Genomic DNA, 23433 nt, shown 5'->3' with positions numbered 1-23433 from the left:
CTACTTTTCAACAGAGAAATGAATATAGCTACTGTAGTCAGTACTGCTCAGTGTACACTATGGACAGGACCCTGAGTTGGACACTTCATGACAGGCTTGTGTGGTAAAAAAGAACATTGACATTCAGAATGCCGACAAGTCAACATCAGAACATTAGAAGTCAACTTGGTCTGAATATTGATAGTGAATTTAGACATTCGTCCTGTCAACCATGCAGTTTTTCATATGACTTTTAGCTAACCCCTAACTGCAGCCTACAGTATGCCTATAACTGGCAGAAATCAGGTGTCATTGTTATCTCATGACCACATTGTGACACTGTCAATATTGACATATTCAATGTCCATCTCTTATCCATGTCAACATTCTGAAAGTCAACATTAAAACCATGTTGACATGTATACCGGTAACACTAGAACAGGAAAACAGACAGTAGGGGAAATTTACTAACAAAAATTCATGAAAAAAAATTGTATTTTCATACGTAAATACGATTTTTTGGGGGGGCGTATAAGTATTTTTGGCATTTACTATGCCAAAAATATGAATTTTCGTATTCATATTGATGGGACATTCGTATTTGTATTTGGTCCATGTCGGCGTTCGGCTCCATGTCGACGTCCAGGTCCATGTCGGCGGCATCTGTGTCAGCGTCCGGTCCGAAGAAATCCATGTGGGACCTGTGGAAGGAAATCCAACTCACCCAGGCCCTCCTGCGAAGATCTGTCCTCTTGATCCGACGTAGTCCTGGTCTTCTGTCACATGCCGGCGATTCCGGCAGCTCCCCGCATCGGACTGATGAGAGGCGCAGAGATCTTTCATCTTCCACGCCTCTCCACTGAATGATTCTATTGGCCGCCTAGCGGCCAATCAGGAGCCGAGAACGCCCCAACTCCCAATTTCCAGACTACCCAAACACCTAAGTGCCCAAACACGCCCGAGCACCCCAAATACCCAGGTGCTTAAACGCACCCAAATGTCTGAACATGCCCAAGCACCCCACCTTTCAAATAGCCAAACACCTGAGCAGCCGAACTGGCCCGCGTCCCAAATACCCGAACACCCGAATGCACCCAGATGCGCCCAAAAAATTGGCCGATCGGTTGAAAATCTGCTGATCACACAAAAAATCTTTAAGCACCACAAACACACTACCCGACTGTTGCTGATATAGTTAACCATATTGGACACGGACGCAGGCGGCCGATATTGTCCGATCACACTAAACGGTATCAGTCGCCGTTAACGTTCAGTCATGCTGGCAGGACCTCTAAACATGAAGGTCGCTTGGCTATATTGTCAAATCAATCTTTGTTAACAATGCGCACTCTAGAAATTGTATTGCAAAAATCAGAGTGATTAGTTGAAAAGTGGAGCACTCGCTTTTCTATGGTAGCAACCTGTGTGCGCAGCCTAGCTGCGAAGGCAGATACAGGGTCGCCATGTTTTGGGTTGAAGCGGCTGTGTGTGACGTCATGCAGCCTCCACAACCGACCACAAAAACAATCTGGACACACCTTCGTTTGTCAAGACTGCATTCACCCAACAATGCGCCACCACCTCCATCAGCACTACGCGCAGCTGATTAGCGATTTCTACATTCTAGCGTCCCCTACTGAATAAGGACCAATAGTCGATTTGCAATCTCATCTGAATCAGGCCAAGTTTTAATACTCAAGATTTATGGCTGACCATGGGGCCAGCTGGCCATTGGTCAACATCATGCTGTCATGGTGATGGGCCTGCCTGGGGCTGTAGTCCCGTGTGCCCCATTGTTAATCTTGCCAAGGAGATGGATAAAGGCTGTACAGGATAATGTACTTTTGTGCTATATTACATTCTCATGAGCTACATAGAGTCACTGCACATTCGCAGGGTTCCAGAGGGCTGCAGCATTCGCTGCCAGCCCTCCTTGTCAACCTATTCAATGCCTCAGGGGCTCGCTGCCCCTGCAGGCAAATTTTAACCGCTGCAGGGAGCCAGGGGATGGCGGCAGGCAGGGAGATGGAAGCTTCCCTGCCTGCCCCAGAATTTGTGGAGGAGAAGGAGGGCTCCCGGGGACACAAGTAGCAGAAGCTGCCCCCCCAGGAGAGCTGGCAGGGGACACGGGTATGGAGCCACTTCACTGGTCCCGCTCGTGCATATGTAATGAGCCGGACCAGTGTGAAGTGAACATTTAATGAGCGGCTCCGACTCCCGGCCCCCTGCTGGTAAATGTATAATTTTTTTTTTTAAATTTACAAATTAAATATATATTCATGTGCTGCAAGCACATGAATAAAAATAGCATGCCCCTTCACAGAAAAAAAAATCTGATTTTTTTGACCCCCCCCAAAAAAAACCTTTATTTTAAAAGATACATTTCCAGTTCACCTTAAAAACATGTCAAATGCAAAACGGTGAATCATGGCGAAAATCATGCTGAAAGCAGTTCTCCATCCTAGCATTGAATAAACTCTTGGCGTATCCCAGTGAAACCCCCATTGAAATACACCAGCAAATTGCAGCGAGCATGAAACGGTGTGTGCTTAGCCCAGGACCTACTCAGCCGGTAAGATAGAAAAATGAGGATTGAGGCTGGAGCTGACGATACACATCCTCCCTCCCTTCAAACACCTGGGCACGCCCGCATTTTTCCTGACACTCTCAGAAAATGCCGGGTGACGCCCATAAATGTCAGCTTCCTGTCAATCAGCTTGCGTACGGGCAGCGATGAAAAAAGTAGCAGGAAATTATCGCAGGATGGCATTGCGCATGCGAGCTACGATCCGTAAACTAAGTGAATTAAAATAAAAACCTTCAGGGAAGCAATGTTAGCAGGTACATAAGTGTTTTAGATGCTTTATACTTGGGATACGGTCACTAGGTCGACAAGCATTAGGTCGACACCACTAGGTCGACATCCAGGAAGGTCGACATGCAGGAAAGTCGACTTTCATCACTGTCGAAAGTCGACAGTCGATGCTTTATACTTGGGATACGGTCACTAGGTCGACATCCAGGAAGGTCGACATGCAGGAAAGTCGACAGGGACAATAGGTCGACACAAGCATTAGGTCGACATGGGGAAGGTCGACAGTCAAAAGGTTGGGATGGGGTTTTTCTCTTTTTTTGAGCAGACATGTGCGAAAGGGCGTATTTCATTTGCTCCTCAGAACCTGGCCAGCCCCTGCCTACATTGGCTGCCCCTCCCCCTGTCCGCTCCCTGGCTCTGACTCAGCGGCAGGATCCAACTTTCAGACAGGCAGCACCCTGCATTCCCCTTGGCAGGATGTCCCCTCGGCAGGATGTCCCCTCGGCACGCAGCTGACAGCGGCCCCTGTGCTCAGTGCACACAGCAGTCACGTCCAAAGGGTTGGGATCTGCCTCTCCCGGACATGCAGGAATGAGAGCACGGGGCCCTGGGTGTCGACTTCAGCTTGACGTTGGACCTGATACTAGTGCCAGTCTGACCGCAAAGGGTTAAGATTTCATTCACAGTCTTGATATGTACTTTTAAATCCCTCTTTAAATTTACTCTTACAATTTATCCAGTGGTCCCTACTATAGCCAACACCCCGGCCTATCACTTGGGCAGCTAATCAACCTTCAAGAGCATTTTTCTTCTTCCCTGGAAACACTTATATCAGCAAATTACAGGAGCTGCTGATTACACACCTGGCTTCTGCTCCAAAACCTGGTCTGGATCCTCCACATTACTCTCATGTGGAGAGCTGCTCTCTCTGCCACACCATATTATATCATAGTGTCTGATATATTGCAAAACACATATTTGTATGTGGCTGGTGCTAGGCATGTTGCATGCCTTTATGTAGATTTGCATATAAATGCCCTTTGTTCCTTCACCTAAGATCCATTTTTACAACTCAAGCATATCTCAGATGTTCGTAACACTTAAGAATAAGAATCAATTGTTCTTTATAACGGAACTGTAAAAGTCATAACCTAAATCAATGGGATTTTTCGTTTTCCACGTTGCAATAGGCATAGTGCTGCAGAACGAGGTCATCAGATCTTGAGATTCTACATAAGGAGTTCAGTGCGGATCCCCTGCTGTTCGTTTAACTCTCAAAAGCCTTCGCAGTCTTTCACTATGAATTAGAAGGAAAAGCATATGATTAAACGTTAATCACATTATGGTCTGTTCATGCCTTCAGCGTAGTCTCAGTCAGTTACAACATACCCAGCTGAATCATAAAATGCAGTTTTAAGTCTTTTTTCATGATACCAATTGCCTAAGATGCCAAAATAAATTGTGCTTCCCCTGTCCAGCTGAACGTGACTAATGTCACACCCGCACAATATGTTAGATTGGCAGCTTTCTGGCTTTACTGAGGGAATTTTGTCAACTCTAAATATATCTTCCTTGAAATGTTATTCTCCAAGGGCATTCTGATGGAGAATGGGAAATGGCTATTACATCTCTTATTGATTGCCTATATTTTTAAGTGACTTCACCCACTTACTCATTTGCATGCGAGATCCTGCATACATTAACTGAATTGCTTGGAGGCACAGTTCAAATGATACAACAAGCTTTGTTTAATGCGCTAGAAAACTGGCCCCTAATCCGATTCCATGTCAAATAAATTGCTTTTCAATTCCGAAACGTCCTGCATCTCATTTATCTAACTTTCCGTGTGCTTGGGCATTTTGCAGAGAAAGATAGACACTGGATAATGCGGCGATTTGGGTAATGTAGCAATTTACCAGACAATCTGCGGCAATAGTATCTCTACTTTTCAGGTGAAATGGAAAGAATTGTGGGCAAGTGTACCTTACTCCACCTGTCTCAGTCCAGGAATATCTGTAGTCAATGACTAGTCAGATAAATACATAATAGTATACATTTCCTAAATGATTGTAGGGTCTATGAATAGATCCATGAATTTACTTTCTTTCTGTCCTCCTACTATTACAATCTTATCAAGTCCAGGCTCCTAGTATTTCAGAATAGTAATTCTGATGTTAAATGGAGTTTGCATTTTCTTCAATACAGCATCGGACTCTTTTTGCATTCAATTGTGTTTTCAGAGGTCTGCAATATTTTAGTACTTAGGAAGTTTAACCGAGGGATAGAGCAGTTAATATCAGAGATATTCTGTCTGTCTCTCGAACACCCAGTTTACCAAGCCCTGAAAAGCCTTTGAGATTTGGGGCGAGATTTATTGTGTTGACCGTTTTTCCGAAAATGCGATTTAAACTCAAATCGCCTTATATCGCCATTTTTTAAAATCGCATTTTTTTCCAGAAATCGCATTTTTAATGAGGTGTGTATTCCGGCATGAAAAGTGCGAGAAAGTGCGATGTAGGGCGATTTTCGGGATGAAAAGTGCGATTTTTTTAGTCATGAAAAGGTGCAATTTTGTTAAAATGAGCGATTTTGTGATAAAAAAAAAAAAAGACCAGATGGTCCTGATGAAGCGAGTAGCGACATGCGCGTTGACCATGTCCACCTAGTGACTGCACCCCATTGTCCTCCTTTATGATTTGTCATTGAACATTGTTTTGTCACAACAGTGTGCGCAGCCCTCCGGTACTGTCCAGTGGGCGGTGAAGGCACATGGTTCATTGTTAAACTATGCCTCCCCTACCCCCATTCCACCTATGTCCAGATACAAATGGTGAATACTTACCTAGTTCTGCAGATTAGGGACAGTTACACCTGCCGTCAGACCGAAGGCGTTACCCCGCTGGTGCCAGGATATCTGTCAGCATCAAGGGTGCGCTGTAATCCGGATCTGTCGGGGGTGACAGGGCTAGTATTTTAGTATTGTTTATGGTATTGCAAGTGTGCACTTATATAGAGAGACCGCAAGCATTTAACCCCGATGATGCTAATTTATTCTATGTGCATCATGAATATGCTATAAAATTGGGATCTCTGATTTATTTATAACTCAGTCTGTTGGAAGGTCAACTGGGTGGCATCTATGAATTGATAAGGTGATATATTCACCACACCAGCTGATTACCCTCCAGACAGTTATATCATCACCTAACACTACCTATCACCCATACAGAGTGACCATAAGCATTTAACCCCTCTGATGCTAATTCATTCTATGTGCACCATGAATATGCTACAAATTTGGATCTCTTGATTTATTTATAACTCAGTCAGTTGGAAGGTCAGCTGGGTGGCACCTGTGAATTGAAAAGGTGATATATTCACCACAACAGCTGATTACCCTCCAGACAGTTATACTGCCATTTAGCACACATGTAATACTGCCTCTAAAAACTCAGCAGACCTAGACCTATCAGATCACTATATCTCCCCACTATAACCATATTTTAAACAACTAGTGTTGGAGTACCCTAGCAGTTAGAGGATTAGTACTCATCATTGTAACTTAAAGGCTACTCAGATATAACACTATCACATGGGTAGAATTCACTGATCTGTTCAGGTCTGCAGACTACTCCCTATATAGTAAGACGCACTGCTGTGACAAACAAAAACCACAGGATACTGTGACATTGGGGTCTCACTACGTGAGGAATCTTTTCCCCAATTTTAAAACTTTTGTGTTAATTGTCTATTTTGTATGTCTTTGGTTTTATATGTCGCTTTTTAAGTGAATAATTGAATAAAAGTTACATTTTATATAAAATACCTCCTTGCGGTGCACCACAATAATGACAAGCCTAGTCTTTCCTTCTCCCCTTGATGTATTCAAATTTCTTGTCAAAAGGTAGCACACCCCGCCAATATCACTGATTTAAGTGTAATAAATACTGGGGGCCTCTTCTGATATTTACATTATCAGTACCTAGTGCGACGAGCCCAACTTTGTCTTTTTGTGACTATCCTAATAACAGATACTCCTACCCTAGATAGTCACGAACTTGAGTGGGAAAAGGATTTGGGCCGGCATCTTGAGGAGGAGGAATGGGAATCAATTCGAATAGCTATCTCAAAATGTTCAATTAGCGTATCAATAAAATAAAATTCCTTCAAGGTATATTTCAGGTGGTATCTGGTCCCAACTCGCCTTCACTGCATTTATCCTAATTCATCAGACCTATGCTGGAGAAATTGTGGACAGAGGGGGACATTCTACCACATCTGGTGGTCCTGCCCAATTATAGCCCATTTCTGGAAGATGGTTCTCGCCCTCCTCTCTCAGCTTGTTGTGTGTCTCCCCCCCCCCCCATCGAACCCATTAACTTACTCTTATGTGCCCCAATTGACCATTTCCCAAATGAATCGAATAAGTTGATTCTACACACGGCCTGCGCGGCTAAGCATCAAATAGCTAGCAATTAGAAAAACCCAAATGCTCCTAGCCGACAAGAACTAGTTAATAGAATGTGGTTCATAGCTAAAATGGAATATATCACAAGTCTACAAAACAACACTGTTCGTAAATTCCACTCTGTCTGGCTCCCATGGTATACATATCACAACACCCCCCTCCCGGGCCAATCTTAACACTCCCTTTCACATGCACATAAACTATCTCCCCAGATCTAACTTACTTCTTACCATTCTCGACTCTTTCTATAACTTCTTTCTCCCCGTCGTTGGGTCCCCCCTCCCTTCCCTTCCCCCCATATATCCCTTTAAATCGCACAGCTTACTCCCGTACCTATTCCCAGAAACCAAGTGATAGTGACGATCCATCAATATAAGCCCACATCGAGCTAAGTTGTATAACTCTCCGGCCACTACCCTATTTAAGGAGTTGTTGGTTAACGCCACCCAATAACACCAAAGATCTCACTTCACTTTTGAATCATTAAGATAGTCATGTTTCATTATTTCTGATCTAATCTGTTCATTGCAGTGACTCGTTATATTAAGTACTGCAAATGCTGACACAATTATATGTTTGTCTTGCTGACTATGTTATGTAACTACATTCATTCAATAAAATTTACGACATAAAAAAATAATTCATGTTGACATTCTAATTGTCGACATTAAGAACATGTCGATCTTCTGCATGTCAACATTCTGACCAGATACCAGCAGATGTCCTGTATCCTATATATTCTAGGTGGGCCCTAGTTCTAATAAATAAGGTGACATGTATAGGGAAATGGCAACAGACCAAAATGTTGTTGTTTTTGTTCAGTTCAAACAGTCTGGTTTCAGTTTTTTTAATCAATTTTAATTATTATTATTTTTTTATTTAAAAAAATATCTACATTGAATGTTGAACGATGTTAATGTTCTTATGTTAAAGTGGCTCACCATTGAATCTGCTACTAGCGCTAGGGCTGTTGAGTCTGACTAGACGTTGGACTTGAAAGGGTTTATGATGTAAGAGGTCTTTTGATACTGAATCAGTTTGTATTATAGTAAAGCGGAGCATTTTGGTAATTTTTTTGTAACTTTTATGGAATTACTGAAAGATCAATGATTCCGATGTCCTTTCCATTATCACATGGCTAACTGATTGGGCTAATATATTATTTTTGTATTTCCCTCTTTAATCCTTAGCACTAACACAAGATTTGGAAACAAAGCAAGCAGAGAATTTTCAGCAAGGTATGGTAATATTAAATTTTCCTAATTAGTAATTTAGTTTATGAACAGTCTACTTTATTATCCAATATTATTTATGTTGGCTGGAAACACTGATATAAGTGCCAAAATTAGGGGCGTGGCCTTGTGGTTAGGGGCGTCTATGATTAGTCCACTCACATGAGCCCATGCCCCAAATTCATTGTTGTAGGGCCATGGCCAGCATTCTGATATCTGCTGGCTATGCCCCTCTGTTTCTCTCTCCCACGGCATAGATGCAAGTGCACAGTGTCAATTGCCCATGATATGCTAAGCAGAGCAGAAATGGGCAAGGAGACCCCCAACTGCCTCCTCCAGATGTGGGTGGAATGTGGGACAGTCACACAAAATTGTGACTGTCCCGTGAAAATCAGGACAGTTGGGACTAGGTATGCTGATATCTGCAAAATGCTCATTCTCCAATGTAAACAGCAATATGGGACAGTATTACAGAACATGGAGATCAGTTTGTGCATGAGTTCCAGAAAGCTCAAGGGAAATCATGAGCGACATTGTATCATTTCCAATTAGTCTAGTGCAGGGCTGGGCAACACCGCCCCTCCAGATGTTGATGAACTACACATCCCAGCATGCCTTGCATCAGTTTCAGCAGGGCCACATAGCAAAACTAATGCAAAGCATTCTGGGATGTGTAGTTCATTAACATCTGGGGGGGGGGGGGGCGGTGTTGCCCAGCCCTGGTCTAGTGTGTATGTGGCATAAAAATTTGAGCTTTATAGATTTTCCAGAGAAATGCTGTCGAAATATAAAACAAAAAAAATACAGATTGTCTCCTCTAGAGGACGCTTGAGACTATGACTCAACTCTGTAGCTTTAAAAGAATATAAAAATCAATATAAAATAACCACTGCAATGTAAATACTGAGATCTTTAAAACAATATAAATATTAGTTTACTATTGTGATGATGATGATGATTATGATGATGATAATAATAAAACAATATTATTGAATTCACTTTTTTGAATGGTATTATTATTATTATTACTACTACTACCATAAACTATATTGTTTTAAGAATATCAGCAATTGTAGCTCAATAATGTTTTTTTTATATTGTAACCCAATATATATTATAGTTTGACTCTACTTGCAAAATAGAGGAAAGATAATTATCAATAGCAAGATACTATTTCACTAGGATGTAAAGCAACTGCAGGTAGAACAACTAATCCGGCATCCTTGGTTCCAGCACTGTGCCGGATGATACATTTTGCCGGATTATCGGTGGTACATCCCAACAGCTTTCCCTACCACCTCCGCTACACAGCCTGACTGCCTCCCACAGCCTGGTTTTAGGTTTGTGTGGGGCGGTTGGTACTGCGCTCTCAGCTGCCTATGTTATTTTCAAAAAAGGGGGGATCACCTAGTTTCCCCAAAAGGTTACAGATATGTGGAAAATTATTTTTGAAATGTGAATATGGGCGCTAGATAAAGTGATGAGTGTGATAAAAGATACAATACAGAGGCTGGTACTTCCCTGTAATACTCAAATTCTCCGGATGAGTGTTTTTCAAAGGCGTATATTTCTTGTTTAGAGATATGAAATGACAAGAAAGAAACAACAAGGCAATGCCCCTCGTGTAAACCTGTTTGAACTGATTTTGATGAAATTCAAAATAATTGGATCAATGATATAATGTGGTCCAATATTATTCTGTCGGGGGGCCGCCCCTTCTAAACACACTTACACCAATCAGCAAGTGTATTCGCCAAAATCAAGATCTTTTACATCCAGGTCATACTGTATAATTGGATGATATATGACGGGGGTTTTAACCCCTAAACCATATACTCACGTATCAATGGTTTTGACTGCACATAGAACGATTTCTTTCAATGACACCGATCCGGGCTGGAATGATGATGAAAGAATTTCTGGATCCTTTTATGTAAAAGCAGGTATCCTTTATTGGTACAATACAACATTAAAATCTTGGAATGGGGCTACTATGCTGTGAGTGGCCGGTCAGGGCTGGACAGATTAGGAATGCTGGTTAAATGTGAACAAGGTTACCGGGGCCCCTTCTCCAAGTCCACGTTCTGTCCAGGGTCCTTTCCGCTCCTCCAGTAGTATGGTCCCCACTACAAAGTGAAAAAAGGTGCAAGGGAAGTCCACCGACGCGTTTCGAACCTTAAGTGGTTCTTTTTCAATCCAATCCATCCTGCTGTCTACCCAGGGGCTAGCTGGTAACTTTCAGCATGGGGGCAAACACAAGCAAGTGGCCCCAATTTTTTTATCCGCACACATTTCCTGTAGATATGTGACAAACGATAAGCAGCAAATGTGTGTTTATCATTTTGTGATGAATCTGAATGATTTTTCATTGCCATACAATAATATGATGACGGCAAAATGGTAAGTTGTTTGCAGATGCCGCAGAGAAAGGTGATTTTCCGCTGTTATTTGATTTCATACAGACCGAGGATTGTTGTAAGTGTCAAATAGCGCTGGTTATAGCACATCTGACACTTATGACCTCCTCAACATTCCACTATTATGGCATCAGACTCCTCCACATGCCACTATTACGCCATCAGACTCCTCTGCATCTAACTATCATTCAATCAGACTCCTCCACACACCACTGTAATGCCATTTGATTCCTCCAATTGCTGTTATCAACAGACTGCACATAATGTCACGATTAGGCCATCATTCCTCCGCATTCCACTATGATGCTTTCAGACTCCTCCACATGCCACTATTATGTCATCAAACTCCTCTAAGGGGTATTATTATGCCATTAGACCCCTCCACGTGCCACTATTATGCCATCAAACTCCTCCAAGTGGTACAATTATGCAATTAGAATCCTCTGCATGCCACTATTATGCCTTTAGACTGCTCTTCGTGCAGATGCTCACACACTTATGCTGACACACACAGCTGCTAACGCTGACACACAGACAGATGCTGACTCACAGACCAACACTGACACATTGACATTGACATACAGATACTGACACACAGAAGCGGACAGATGAAGACTGACAGATGCTGACACAGTTGCTGATACACATTGATACACTAAGACACGGACACTGACACATTACGCCAACACACAGTAGCGACAGGCGTCTGGTGGGAAAGTTGGGGGGGGGGCTATGTGGGAAGTTAGAAGACACAGGGGGTAGGCCACAGCTTCCAGGTGGGATGGGGGGGGAGGGGCTATAGGCATACAAAGGGTAAGAAGAAGTTGCATGGGTTAAGCCACAGCGGCTGGGTGGGTGAGTGTCTGTAAATGGAAAAAAAAAAACAATATCTTGCTGTGCATCTGTAGGAGTAAAGCTGCATGATCCTTATCACATGCAAACCTCCATGTTCCAAGGCAGCAGCAGCATTGATAAGCTCTATTGGCATCAGCTCCTCGTTTGGGGACAGAGCTTATCTATGCATGTTGATTGGAGTGGACAGTCGAAATGAAGGGGAGGAGCTGGTAAGAACTGTGGGATGGCGTCTGCCTGCTTCCAACAGCCAGCCACTCAGCCAGCCAGACCAGTGCTCAGCACATGCTGAGCAGTACGCGCCACGACCCCCTTCACAGCCACTAAGCCGCATCCTTTCATGATCGCTAAGCCACACCCCTTCACTACTGCTAATTCCTGCCTCTTCATGGTCACTAAGCCCCATCTCCTCATAAAGCCTAAATAAATGCTGGACAGAACAATCAGCACCGTGCAGCAGCTGCAGCCTGACCTGACAGCCGGGAGGCAGGCGGAGTATTCATCCCGGCTGTCAGGAATAATAAGCAGTCAGTGCAGCAGTGGCCCTAGTGATGCATTACTGCAATAGGCTGGGGGGCACATGGCACCCTGCCCTCAGGCCTAGCCTGCCTCTGAGTCTACCTGAGCCCTCCTGCAGCCTAACTCCCCTGCAGCACCTAAATGTCCTGCAACCGGACTACCCTTCTCGCAGCAACTAAATGTACCCCTGCTGGACTACTCCCCGGACTAACTGAGCCCTCCCCAGCCTAATTTAGCCCTCTTATAGCCTCCCACAGCCAGAACCTTCCTTCAGCCTAACTTCCCCTGCAGCCTAAAGGCCCCCATACACTAGGGCGACTTGTCCTTAGGACAAGTCGCCCCCGACTTCCCCCTGAGCTTCCCCGGCTGCTCCCCGGGGGAGCTTGATTAGACTGGCACTTGATGTGCCATTTTTTACATGTGATATTTTTTTTCTATAAAATTATAATTTAGTTATCTACAACAATTGCACAACAGAGTACTAACAAAATACTCAGAAATAATAATTCTAGTTTAATAAGCTGTCAAATGAATTTATGTTTGTAATAATAGTTTTAGAGTCAAGGTGCTTTTAAATATAAACGTGTTGAGAACATATATATTCCTGCTATCTTTGTCATGCCTCCAAAGCATCCTGCGTTCCTTGGGAGAATCCTGATTTAAGGTGGATGCGATGTCACAGACACACCCGCATTAGGCCTATTACAACACCAGCAGAAAATAAAATATTTTTTTCCTGGGTGGGGTAGGGGTGAGGCTGGAATATAAAATACTTTGCATTATCTCTACTGCTATGGTGTCGTAGACTGTACACAAGTTTTAATTAACCCTTTGAGTGCCAGGTTCATTTGTCAGAATTAGTGTGAAAATGGACAAACGAACATTTTTATTCCTCGTAATGACCTGTAATGTTTACCTTATATAGGAAATATCATCTTTTTTAATGCAGTATTTTTTTTTATTTGAATTTATATAACAAATGTGAGCGACGCTGGCATTTTAGCGGATATTATGAACGTCTTTCACAGAGATGTTGGCACTCAAAGGGTTAAACTTGTTTGTTTCCCTTTTGTAGTAGAAGCAGAACTGGAGGCTTAATTAGGTCTACCAGGTTCCTCATATGTTTCTGGACTCCACATAGTTAAAGTACCGCAGAAGTGGTGTCCCAGAGCAACAAAAAGAATAAACAATTGGGCAAACACTCTTAAATTTTACAATCTATTACGTTCTAACGAGTTAGCTAGATCTCAATAATAAAAAATGATCCACTTATAATGTAGCTCTCATCAAGTATATCTGTAATACTTCATAACTACAAACCAATATATTGAATTGTACTGTGAGGTACAAATGTAGAGAGCGCACAAGACACAGTTGCACTGTAATCAGGGCTATTTTTGTGCAGGCTCTAGCAGGAACTGTGGCCCTTATTCTAGTTCACTCTTTCTGACAAAATATTTCTTAGATGGACAAAACCATGTGCACTGCAGGTGAAAAACCCCACCCAAATCTAATTATCTCTGCACAAGTAACACCTGCCTCACCTGCAGTGCACATGCTTTTGTCCATCTAAGAAATATTTTGTCAGAAAGAGTGAACTAGAATAAGGGCCACAGTTCCTGCTGGAGCCTGCACAAAAATACCCCTGACTGTAATAGATCGTACTTGATAACAATCAAAACATCAAGAGGAGTATTCAATGCTGCCTCTACGAAAATAAGCCATTCTCACCATATTCTATGTTTGGGCACAATCCTCGCCGTGAGTGGCCAGCGAGGATCCTCTTAAATGATGAGGTTCACCGCAAATGCAGCGAGTCCACCACATTTTTTGGCGAGCCTCCTCGTTTTAATGGCCACACTTGTCGTTTCTACATCGCTTCAGGGGAGCGAGTTGGATATACTGACGGCGTGTTATCGGCACTTCCTGCCGTCGATAACTAACCATCAGGGCATTGAATACTGCTCTAAACATTAAAAACTGGCAATATTAGTAGATGCACTATGTTATCGCAACCTGGCAATATTAGTAGATGCACTATGGTATAGCAAACAGCCCAATAATGTATTCCGCTAATGAATCCTACATATGATTGAAGAGGATGCTATGCTCAACCTAATTACAAATTGATTTTTCTCACCACATGTAATTTGTAGCCAAGTTCTCGATAGGTGGTCCAAATAACTGGGGCACTTTGGTCAATTAATGCAGCTCGAACCAAAAGGCAATATCAGAGTCACGGTCACTTGTGATCTGCAATGGATTTAGCATTCTCACCGTTAGCGACAGCAGTGTACTGGCAGGCACGTTGACACTGTTTGTACTGTGAAGATGCAGATGTCTTAACCAGCAGCTGGGCATAGAGGCTTAAAAGGGCAGGTGCCGATGGAGTGAGCCAGCTTTGACAGTCAAAGTCCAAGCTAGAAAAGTGGCTGGCAGGAGGGAGGGCATCTGGAATTCAGCAGGTGTGGATCATTAGCGGCGGACAAGGAAGCACAATCTTTACACATTTCTCTGTTCAAATAGTGTGGCAGTTTCCTCAGAAGATATAGGAGTCCAAATAGGTCAGTTTTTGAACCTTCATTACAAAAATTTAATAGTTGCAATCAATTAGGTTGCAATCACTTGTAACATAAAGGTTGCATTGATAATATGCGGAGTGAACACATGATTGCACAATAAATAATGATGAAAGGTAACCATAATTTCACAAAGATTAATATTCTTGTTTTCAATTCCAAAAATAAACCCTAGTTCAAAAGACTTTTGGTTCCAAGTGTCCTAAAACTTGGAGAGAAAAGACCATAGTGCAAATAACGTATTGGTAAACAATATATTTGATTGTTATCAGACACACTCACATGGGAGTAAATTTCAATAGCGTTTCAAAGTGGGTCTATTATTCTCTGGATCTCTGTACCGAGTTTTTCCAAAAGATCCTGGGGAGGCTTAAAAAATATACATCTATAACAATATTGTAGATGAAAGATAACATTTAAATTTATTGGATAAACTCACATTTTCATAGTAAAAAATCGCATGTAACCCTCAATGGGGTAATCAATCCTTCCTGCAGGTAGCCGATAATCCTCCCAGTAGCTGAACCAGCAGCAGATGGTTCAGCTACTGGGAGGATTATCGGCTACCTCCAGAAGGTATATCAGTATATCACCAGTTTAAGTTGGTGTCCATTCGCTTTGGACACAGACAGTATCTGTTGAGCAATGCCGAGGCTGTGAGCTCCAGCATCATTTGGAGCAGCATTCATTTGCTATTTATTCTTTTCTGAATACATAATGGCCAGGGATATCAAGAATGCCTGTCTTTATGTTCCCAGATGGGAACCTTGCCAAGGTTACCTAAGCTTTGTGATCTGTCATGTTCATTTCCACTTACGGGACCTGCAATTTGGATTGTCTGTGGCTCCCAGTCTTTACCAGTGTGCTATCGGTGGTGACTGCGCTTCTGGGTCTGCAAGGGATCAGTATAGTGCCTTTCTCATACACTTCTGCTAGATTATGCATTGTAACCCATCAGGTGTTGATTAGACATGGCTGGATAGTAAACTTTGCAAAGTCTCCTAATGACCTGACGCACCCAGTTCTGGGACTTTTTCTGGATGCAGGATGGGGAGATTCTCCCTTCCAGTGCACAAGGTTGAAGATATTCCATGACTGCTCCGATAGGTTCTCACGCCAACTAGTGGTCAATGAATCTGTGCATCCATTATTGGGGAGATTAGTTGCAGCTTTTCGATCACTACAACTGGGCTAGTTTCTCACCAGACCATTTCAACTGGATCTTCTATCCTAACGGTCGGGCTCTCCTCTCTACCTTCATCGGGTAGTACATTTTTCCTCTCGGACCAAGGTGTACCTCCTCTGGCCCTAATTTGATCACATCTGCTTCAAGATGGTTTTGTGCAGTGGAATTGAATTCTCCTGGCCACAGTTGCTAGTATGTTAGTAGGGCAGGCCGAGGGACCAACCAGTCCAGGTCCAATCTGATAATGCGACCGTGATCATGTATATAAACATAGAGCACACATAGCCAACAAGCCATGTAAAGTGGTCTCCCAGTTTATTCAATAGTCTGAGCGACAGAGTGTACTTCTATCACAGGATCACCTATTCTCAAATTGGACACATGGGACGTCGACTTTCTAAGTCGCCAGGTTATTCATTGCGATGTATGGGCTCTACATCCAGAGGTTGTTCCAGTGTTATTGAGAGGGTAGATAAGATCTCAGGTAGATCTTTTGGCATCAAGGCACTATCATCATCTATCGAAGCCCAGAACCAGGTATCCAGCAGCAGTTAGGATGGATGCTTTTGCAACTCCCAGGTGGTCCAGGATGGTATATCTCTTTTTTCCCCTTCCACTCCTCAGTTGTGTTCTCCACCGGCTTAAATGAGAATCAGTTATGGTAATTCTAGTGGATCTACATTGGTCGTAGAGAAGGTGGTTCTCTGGCCTGCAGTGGCTTCTGGCAGAAGTCCCATGTCTTCTGCCCCTAGGCAAAGACTTTCTTTAGCTGGGTCCATTTGTTCATCAAACTTTACAGCTTCCGTTAAATCTGCTGCCCTACAAAGTGGAGAACTTCCGCATTCTAGCATCCGCACAATGTGGTGGGTTGGAGGAAGTTATGCTGTGTTGGATTCACAGTTCCTTTCACAGCTTCCAACTTCCTCACCTTTTGCTTATCTTGTAGGTGGGTTTAGATGCAGGTCTCAGACTGTGTACCCTTAATGTCCTCATTTCGTCTCTCTCCATTTTGTATAGCAGCAATTGGCCCAGTTGCTGGAAGAGCAATTCATTTAGTTATTTTTATTTTTTTACAGTAAGTTGTTGGAGTCCATTCTCCTCCTACTGCTCTGAGGAGCTTTCCCTTTATTTATTTTTGCAATTGACAACTATTGTATCATTGCAGAAGGTTGCCTTGAAATACTTTCCTTGGAAAACTGTGATCCTTCTGGTTTAGGCTACACCACGATGGGTCTCGAATCCAGGAGCCCTGTCAAGTAATTCCCCATACTGTATTTACTTATTAACAAGGATGGGCTGAACTACTTAATCAGGAATCGTTTCTTCCTAAAGTGGTTTTAGTGTTTCACATGAATCAACCACTCATGGTTCTTTTCTTAAAAGATGATATTGGTAAGTCTTCTAAACGGCCGGTTGTCTGTGCCTTGCGTACTGATGTAAAGGGCCTGTCTCTTTGTCCTTTATGATGCTATATTGCTATATGGGGTGGCTGCCTATTTTCAAATAGTCGTTGGCAAGGAGGATTCGGCTGGCCATCCAGTACGACTATGTCAGTGTCCATAGACAGCTGTCATCTTCCCTATCTGCCCATTTCACTAGATCAGTGGCTGCATCATGGGCAGTGCTTCCACCATGTGACTTTGCTATGCAGCACCGTTGTTCTTGGTTCGCATGTCTGTGTTCTTTAAGTTTTACTTGCTAGCTTCATTGGTCACTCCTGTGGTCGTTTGGTTTTGCAGGTTCCTCAGAGCTGTCCCTGCCGTGGGGCTAAACTTTGGAACCTCCCCATTGTAAATTACTTCAGTGGACCGTGCTGGATGAAAGTAGGATTTTGGTACCTACTGGTAAATCTGTTTCTCTGAATCTACAATGGCCACTGGACACCCTCCCTGCTTTGACAGTTTTTGTTCCTGCATAGTATCTTGTTCCCATCTCATCTTGGCCTACATTTTCCTAACTGGGGCTGATGGGTAGTAGAGGGGGAGGAGCCTTACACTTATACATTGTAAAGTACTCCAGTAGCCCTGCGGATTCAGATAAATGGATTTTCCGATAGGTACCAAAATCCTATTTTATCTTTCAATCATTAGGGGCCACCTGCCAAAATACTATTTTTACAAATATCATTACATACAGAGTGGCTGGATGGACAAACAGATAGTTATGGGTATCTGAGAAATAGATATATGAGTCTATGTTTTCTTTTTGTAACATGTAATATGTGTAGATAGTTAGATGGTTAAACACATAAAATAAACATGTGTACTAAAAGTTAATATAGCCCCAGGCTATTGTCCCGTACACAATAGCCAACTACATGCTATATCGACAGTGCCGCTGGGCAAAACAAATACTGCATACACACTGACTGATAGTGGTGAACAATAACCTTTCGTGACATCACCGGTTCCCCCTGTGCATGCAGTCGCTGATGATATAGTCAGATTTAGCATCATGCACAGATGACGGGGGGGGGGAGATCCCCATCTTCAAATGTGAATGCAGTTCAATCTAACTATATCGCCAGCGACTGCATATGGGTGTGGAACATAAGGTTGATGATGTCTAGTCGACATCAATAGTTCGACCACTTTTGGTCAACAGGCAATACTGTAGGTCGACACTTGAAAAAAGTCGACATGCAATAGGTGGACAAGGATAAAAGGTTGACACAAGCAAAATGCTGACATGAACATATAGACCATAACCATGTCGACCAATAACCATTTCAACCTTTTGCTTTATCTTTGACCAATTTCGATCAGTGTGTGTGATCATACACTACATCCCTTAGAAGGGCCCTATACTAATACCGCTCCTTTGTAATCACTGTTGGTGCATTTCAGCCCATGTCAGTTTCCTATTCCTTTCCTAGAAAGAGCCGTCTATCCATCTAAAAAATACAAATGTTAATGTGACATGGGAAAACATTTTTGATTTATACCCTCAACAAGGCTATAGAATAAATGTATTACATGGTGAATAAGAGCAGCACTAATTAAATCATGTTTAAGCAGGTTTACAAAACCTGCTCATAGAATGTACATTTTGTAGACATGACTCAAATAAAAGAGAATGATTAAAAGTCTGATGTGCTGGGTGGAGGTATCTGTTGGGCTGCCCAAGCCACTCAGCATCAGAGGACCAGAGGAAATAAGACAATATAAGTAGCATGGTTCCATACTGTATAAGCAATTACCTGTGTCGTTCTTTCATACCCGGTGCTTACTATTTCACTATGATTTATTTTTCATCTTTATGCATCTAAGGTTTATTCATTTGCAATTAACTTTAAACCATGGATAAATTTCAGGCGTAATGTCTTCCAAATAGCCACTAGGGCCCTTATTCTGGTTCACTCGCAAATGCAAATTCCTTCTGAAATGGACAAAACCATGTGCACTGCAGGGGTGGGCAGATGTGACATGTGCAGAGAGAATTAGATTTGGGTGGGGTTTTACTTCAGAGTGAGATCTATATTGCAGTGTAAAAATAAAGCAGTCAGTATTTTCTCTGCACTGAAACAAAATAACTCACCCAAATTGAAATCTCTCTGCACATGTTACATCTGGCCCACCTGCAGTGCACATGGTTTTGAAGATTTGGAATTTGCCCTTGCGAGTGAACCAGAATAAGGGCCTAGATACAGATGGGATGTAGTGGTGTTTGATATTGCTTTTCAATTTGTGCAGCTGGACATCAAGAGCTTCTGCTTGTGCACAGAAGCTTCCTCCTTAGAATTTGAGGTTATGAAACCTCCAAGCAGACCTATAAATCTTACCTGTTTAGCTGGTAGAAAATACTCCTCAGATGTCTGCAGGGGTTGCAGTGACAACACTGATTTTAATATGTACATTTCAAGTTCACAAATGCACAATTGTATCTTTGTGGTTTCACATTACTGTGTTCTCCTATAACATTCTCAACACTGCACTAAGGAGGCCATTCTAGCTGGCTTGCTAAGCAGCGTTAGTTTGCTGCTTAACGATCCTTGTAGCGCTGGCATGCGCAGGCACAGGCATAGGAATGCACGCCCCGCGCCGCCCAGATAATATACGAGCAGCACTGCGAATGGATGATTTGTAGATACATCCATTTGCAGGCTAGCGCGGGCCCGAAAATCATTCGATGGTCGCCAACCATTAAATGACGTGTGCTTGCAAATGACAGACTTATGGCATCCGGCTCCGAGAACTGGGCGTGCAGCTGACGTCCGATTACGTCAGCCGGCCGTCACCATAGCCAGCGTGTTTTCGTGGGTATGCCCAGGAAACACAGGGTGCATGCCCCCTGCCCACCTCCCCCCCACACCCCCCACCCTGCGAGCACCACAGAGGCTATGTATGTCTCCGAAGTCGCCCGCACTGCAGGACTACATATGCAAATATACGCCTGCGCAGTGCTAAAACATCGGTCCCCAGTGCGAACACCCCAGGGACAGGACATCATCCACCCTCACAAAACACACTCACAGGAAAAAGCAGTAGGCTCTCAGAACAGGATCACAGAGAACTGCTCTAGTCTCACAGAAAAATACAACAGAAAAGTAGCTGTAATTATAGGATCTAGACAAAGCTTTGCATCTACGTATCTTGGGCATAAGAGCAGTTGTAAACCAACCCAAAGAAAAGGTAAAAAGGTACTTTTTAGGTGTGCACATATAATGATGCAGTTAGATTTAGGCAATAAAGAGGGACTTAGGGTTAGCCTGGCTGTGGGGCGGGAAGACTAGGTTCAGACAGTGAGGGATGAGGGTTAAGGTTAGGCACTAGTGGGGAGAGACTGTTGGGGTTAGGAGAAGGTAAGTATATATGTACCATACCCCTGACAGGATTCCCTCTCTATGAGGATGCCAGCATTGGTATTTTGACCTCTGGCATCCCCACCATCAGTCATTCATCTGTATGACCTTATACTATGTATGTGCATAACATACAGGCAATAAACCAGAATACAAAACTGGAAGCATTTTTGCATTACACTTTCCAGGAAAATATGCACCAAAATGTTCTAAAAGAGATTGCTTATCTAGCCCAAATATCTGAAAATGGAACGTTAACTGTAAAGAATGTACTGTTCTAATGTGTTTACATGTGTCTAACGTGTTTATGTTTTGTTCAGATCAGATCGAGCTAGAAATGGAGGAAAAGTGCAGAATCCTGGAATCCAGGTACAGTGAAAAGGAACAGCTAAATCACGAGCTAAAGAAGGAGCTCTATCTCCGGGAAAATCGAGTTGCAGCTTTGAGGTCTAAGCTGAGGGACAAGGAGAGAAGGTTCCTGGATGAGCTTAAGAGAAGAAGTCACCGTGTGACTATAATGAACACCGAGCTGCAGAAGCAGACTGAAGCTGCAGCTTATTTATCTTTTCAGTTGCATACCTTCAAGCAGAAGCAGCAAAGTCCTCAACACAGCTGTCGGGTGACCTCCAGGCCCCTCGACTTCACCATAGTAAAGCCACCTCATCATGAAGGTAAGGTGAGAAGGAAAGTCCACAAGAGCCACAGTGTGTGGAGGCCTGATGGCCCTGTAGACAAAGATATTTCAAGAGACTATTTTCAGAGGGAACAAATGACCAGCTACGATGAACTTGAAGCTATGCCAGACCCAGCACTATTTTTATACCCCAAGAAGTACGTGCACCTTCACAAGCAGAGAACAGAACCAAAATCACACAGCCTGGACAGAAGCGGGCCAGACCAGGCTGGTGGTGCCATGGCACCCTGCTCTAAGTGGGCCGAGGACCTCTCATCAGATGAAGATACGCCGTCTTCTATTCCTGTTGTGAAAGCAAAGCTCCCAAAAAGTGAAAGGGGAAAAAGACGGGCTGTGGCCAGACAAGACTCACGGGATTCCGAATAATCCAGAACATACATTATGACGTTCTGTTGAGAAGATATGTAGCATACGTCAGTAAACCACGTGCTGATTGAAGTAAAAAAATGATTGGTCCTTTAAATGTCCATGCACATAACGGATGCAATGGATGCTCTCTTATAGAATCGTCTTCCTATATTTCGCTAGATTTCTCTCTTAATGCCCAATGGAGTATTGCAGCTTACCTTCTCTGGATGTCCTCCCAATTGTTTTTTTTAAACATTGATGTCAGTTCTGAAGGGATGAGTACATTACCTGACAAAAAAAACAGGAGAAGAATACATCAATCTTAGAGATCCCCTTATATGCTCCTACAAGCAGAATAAAGTCTGTGCGCATTATTCTCAGCAGGCATACGTAAGCTGCCCTTAACGGTATTTGCATATTTTATTATTGCTGCTCAGCCTTCCTAACTATCAACATTTTAGAAATGAAAAGTGTTTCGCTGACCCCCATGGTCATAATTATAAGGATACTATTAATGTGGAACTCATATGTTCTGAATGTTTTGGGGGATTTTTTATTTTCTGGTTAACAGATCTAAAGTAAAGATTTATACATTTAATGGAAAGGGGGGGGGGGGGGAATAGTAACTTGCACTCAAGGAATTCTGGAATCAGGTGAATAAACTGTACTGTACTTCAGTCGGATTTTTCTACAATGAGGAAAAAAGATGTTTTATTTATTTATTTTTGCATCTGCCGTTTATTAAAATGACACTCCGGTTTGCACAAATGAACAAAGAATGAGCTGGTTTCTCAATATCTGATTTACATCAATTGTTCACTTTTTGTTAGTACATACCAAAGTACATATACATCACAATAAGCTGAAGTAATATTCTCTATAATGCTTTATGCTGTATAGTCAGTATTATGCATAGAAACTGTTTTGACAATTACTGTATATGATAATGTGCGTAGCAACTAAACAGGAAGGCACTTATTTGTCAGTGTTCTGTAGTTATGGCTGTAGCTAATCTTTATGAAATGATAACTTTCTTAGCTCCGTTCCTTGCAGTGAATTATCATTTAAATGGTATCCTGTCCTCGCCTTTCTTTCACTCATGAAATTCTCAGAGATGAAGTCCGATGTGTACAGATAAGCCAAAGACTCCCACTGATAACAAAATATAAAATGTTTTTCTCATTCTTTGATTTATCCCTAGGCAATGTTGATACTAAGCTGTTACATTCAGTACTGCTTTGTGAATATATCAGTTCAATCCTGTAACAACTAGTCAACCCCCTACTCTCTCCCTGTACATATATACTGGTAGTTTCTACCTAGGGGAGAACACCTTTATTTATTCTAAGCACACCCACATTTGACTCATTAACACCCCAAATCACCAGACCTCTCCTCCATGTTGCTAAGCCTTGCTAACTTAAAACATTGAGAGTTGGCAGAGGTTTATTTAGGCTATTTTCCTATTTAGTGATTTATCCCATTCAGGTATTTGGGAAGAGATTGACGAAAATTTCACTGACCCACAAGGGAATGTGCTCAT

General features: G+C 42.7%; 1 protein-coding gene across 1 annotated transcript in view; it reads left to right on the top strand.

Annotated features, from left to right (window-relative positions):
- The window catches only part of CCDC92B (coiled-coil domain containing 92B), a 68061-nt gene extending 45562 nt beyond the window's left edge, over window positions 1–22499 (top strand). The window contains exons 3-4 of the mRNA XM_083172236.1: window positions 8453–8500; window positions 21169–22499. Coding sequence (XP_083028362.1) covers window positions 8453–8500; window positions 21169–21908 — 788 coding nt within the window. The 3' untranslated portion in view covers window positions 21909–22499. The remainder of the gene's footprint in view (window positions 1–8452; window positions 8501–21168) is intronic.
- The last annotated feature ends 934 nt before the right edge of the window (window positions 22500–23433 follow it).

This window comes from Crinia signifera, chromosome 2 (assembly GCF_055691185.1).
Source record: "Crinia signifera chromosome 2, ASM5569118v1, whole genome shotgun sequence".
Taxonomy (NCBI): domain Eukaryota; kingdom Metazoa; phylum Chordata; class Amphibia; order Anura; family Myobatrachidae; genus Crinia; species Crinia signifera.
Note: the sequence above shows the minus strand (reverse complement) of the source record. Positions and strands in the feature narration are given on the sequence as shown.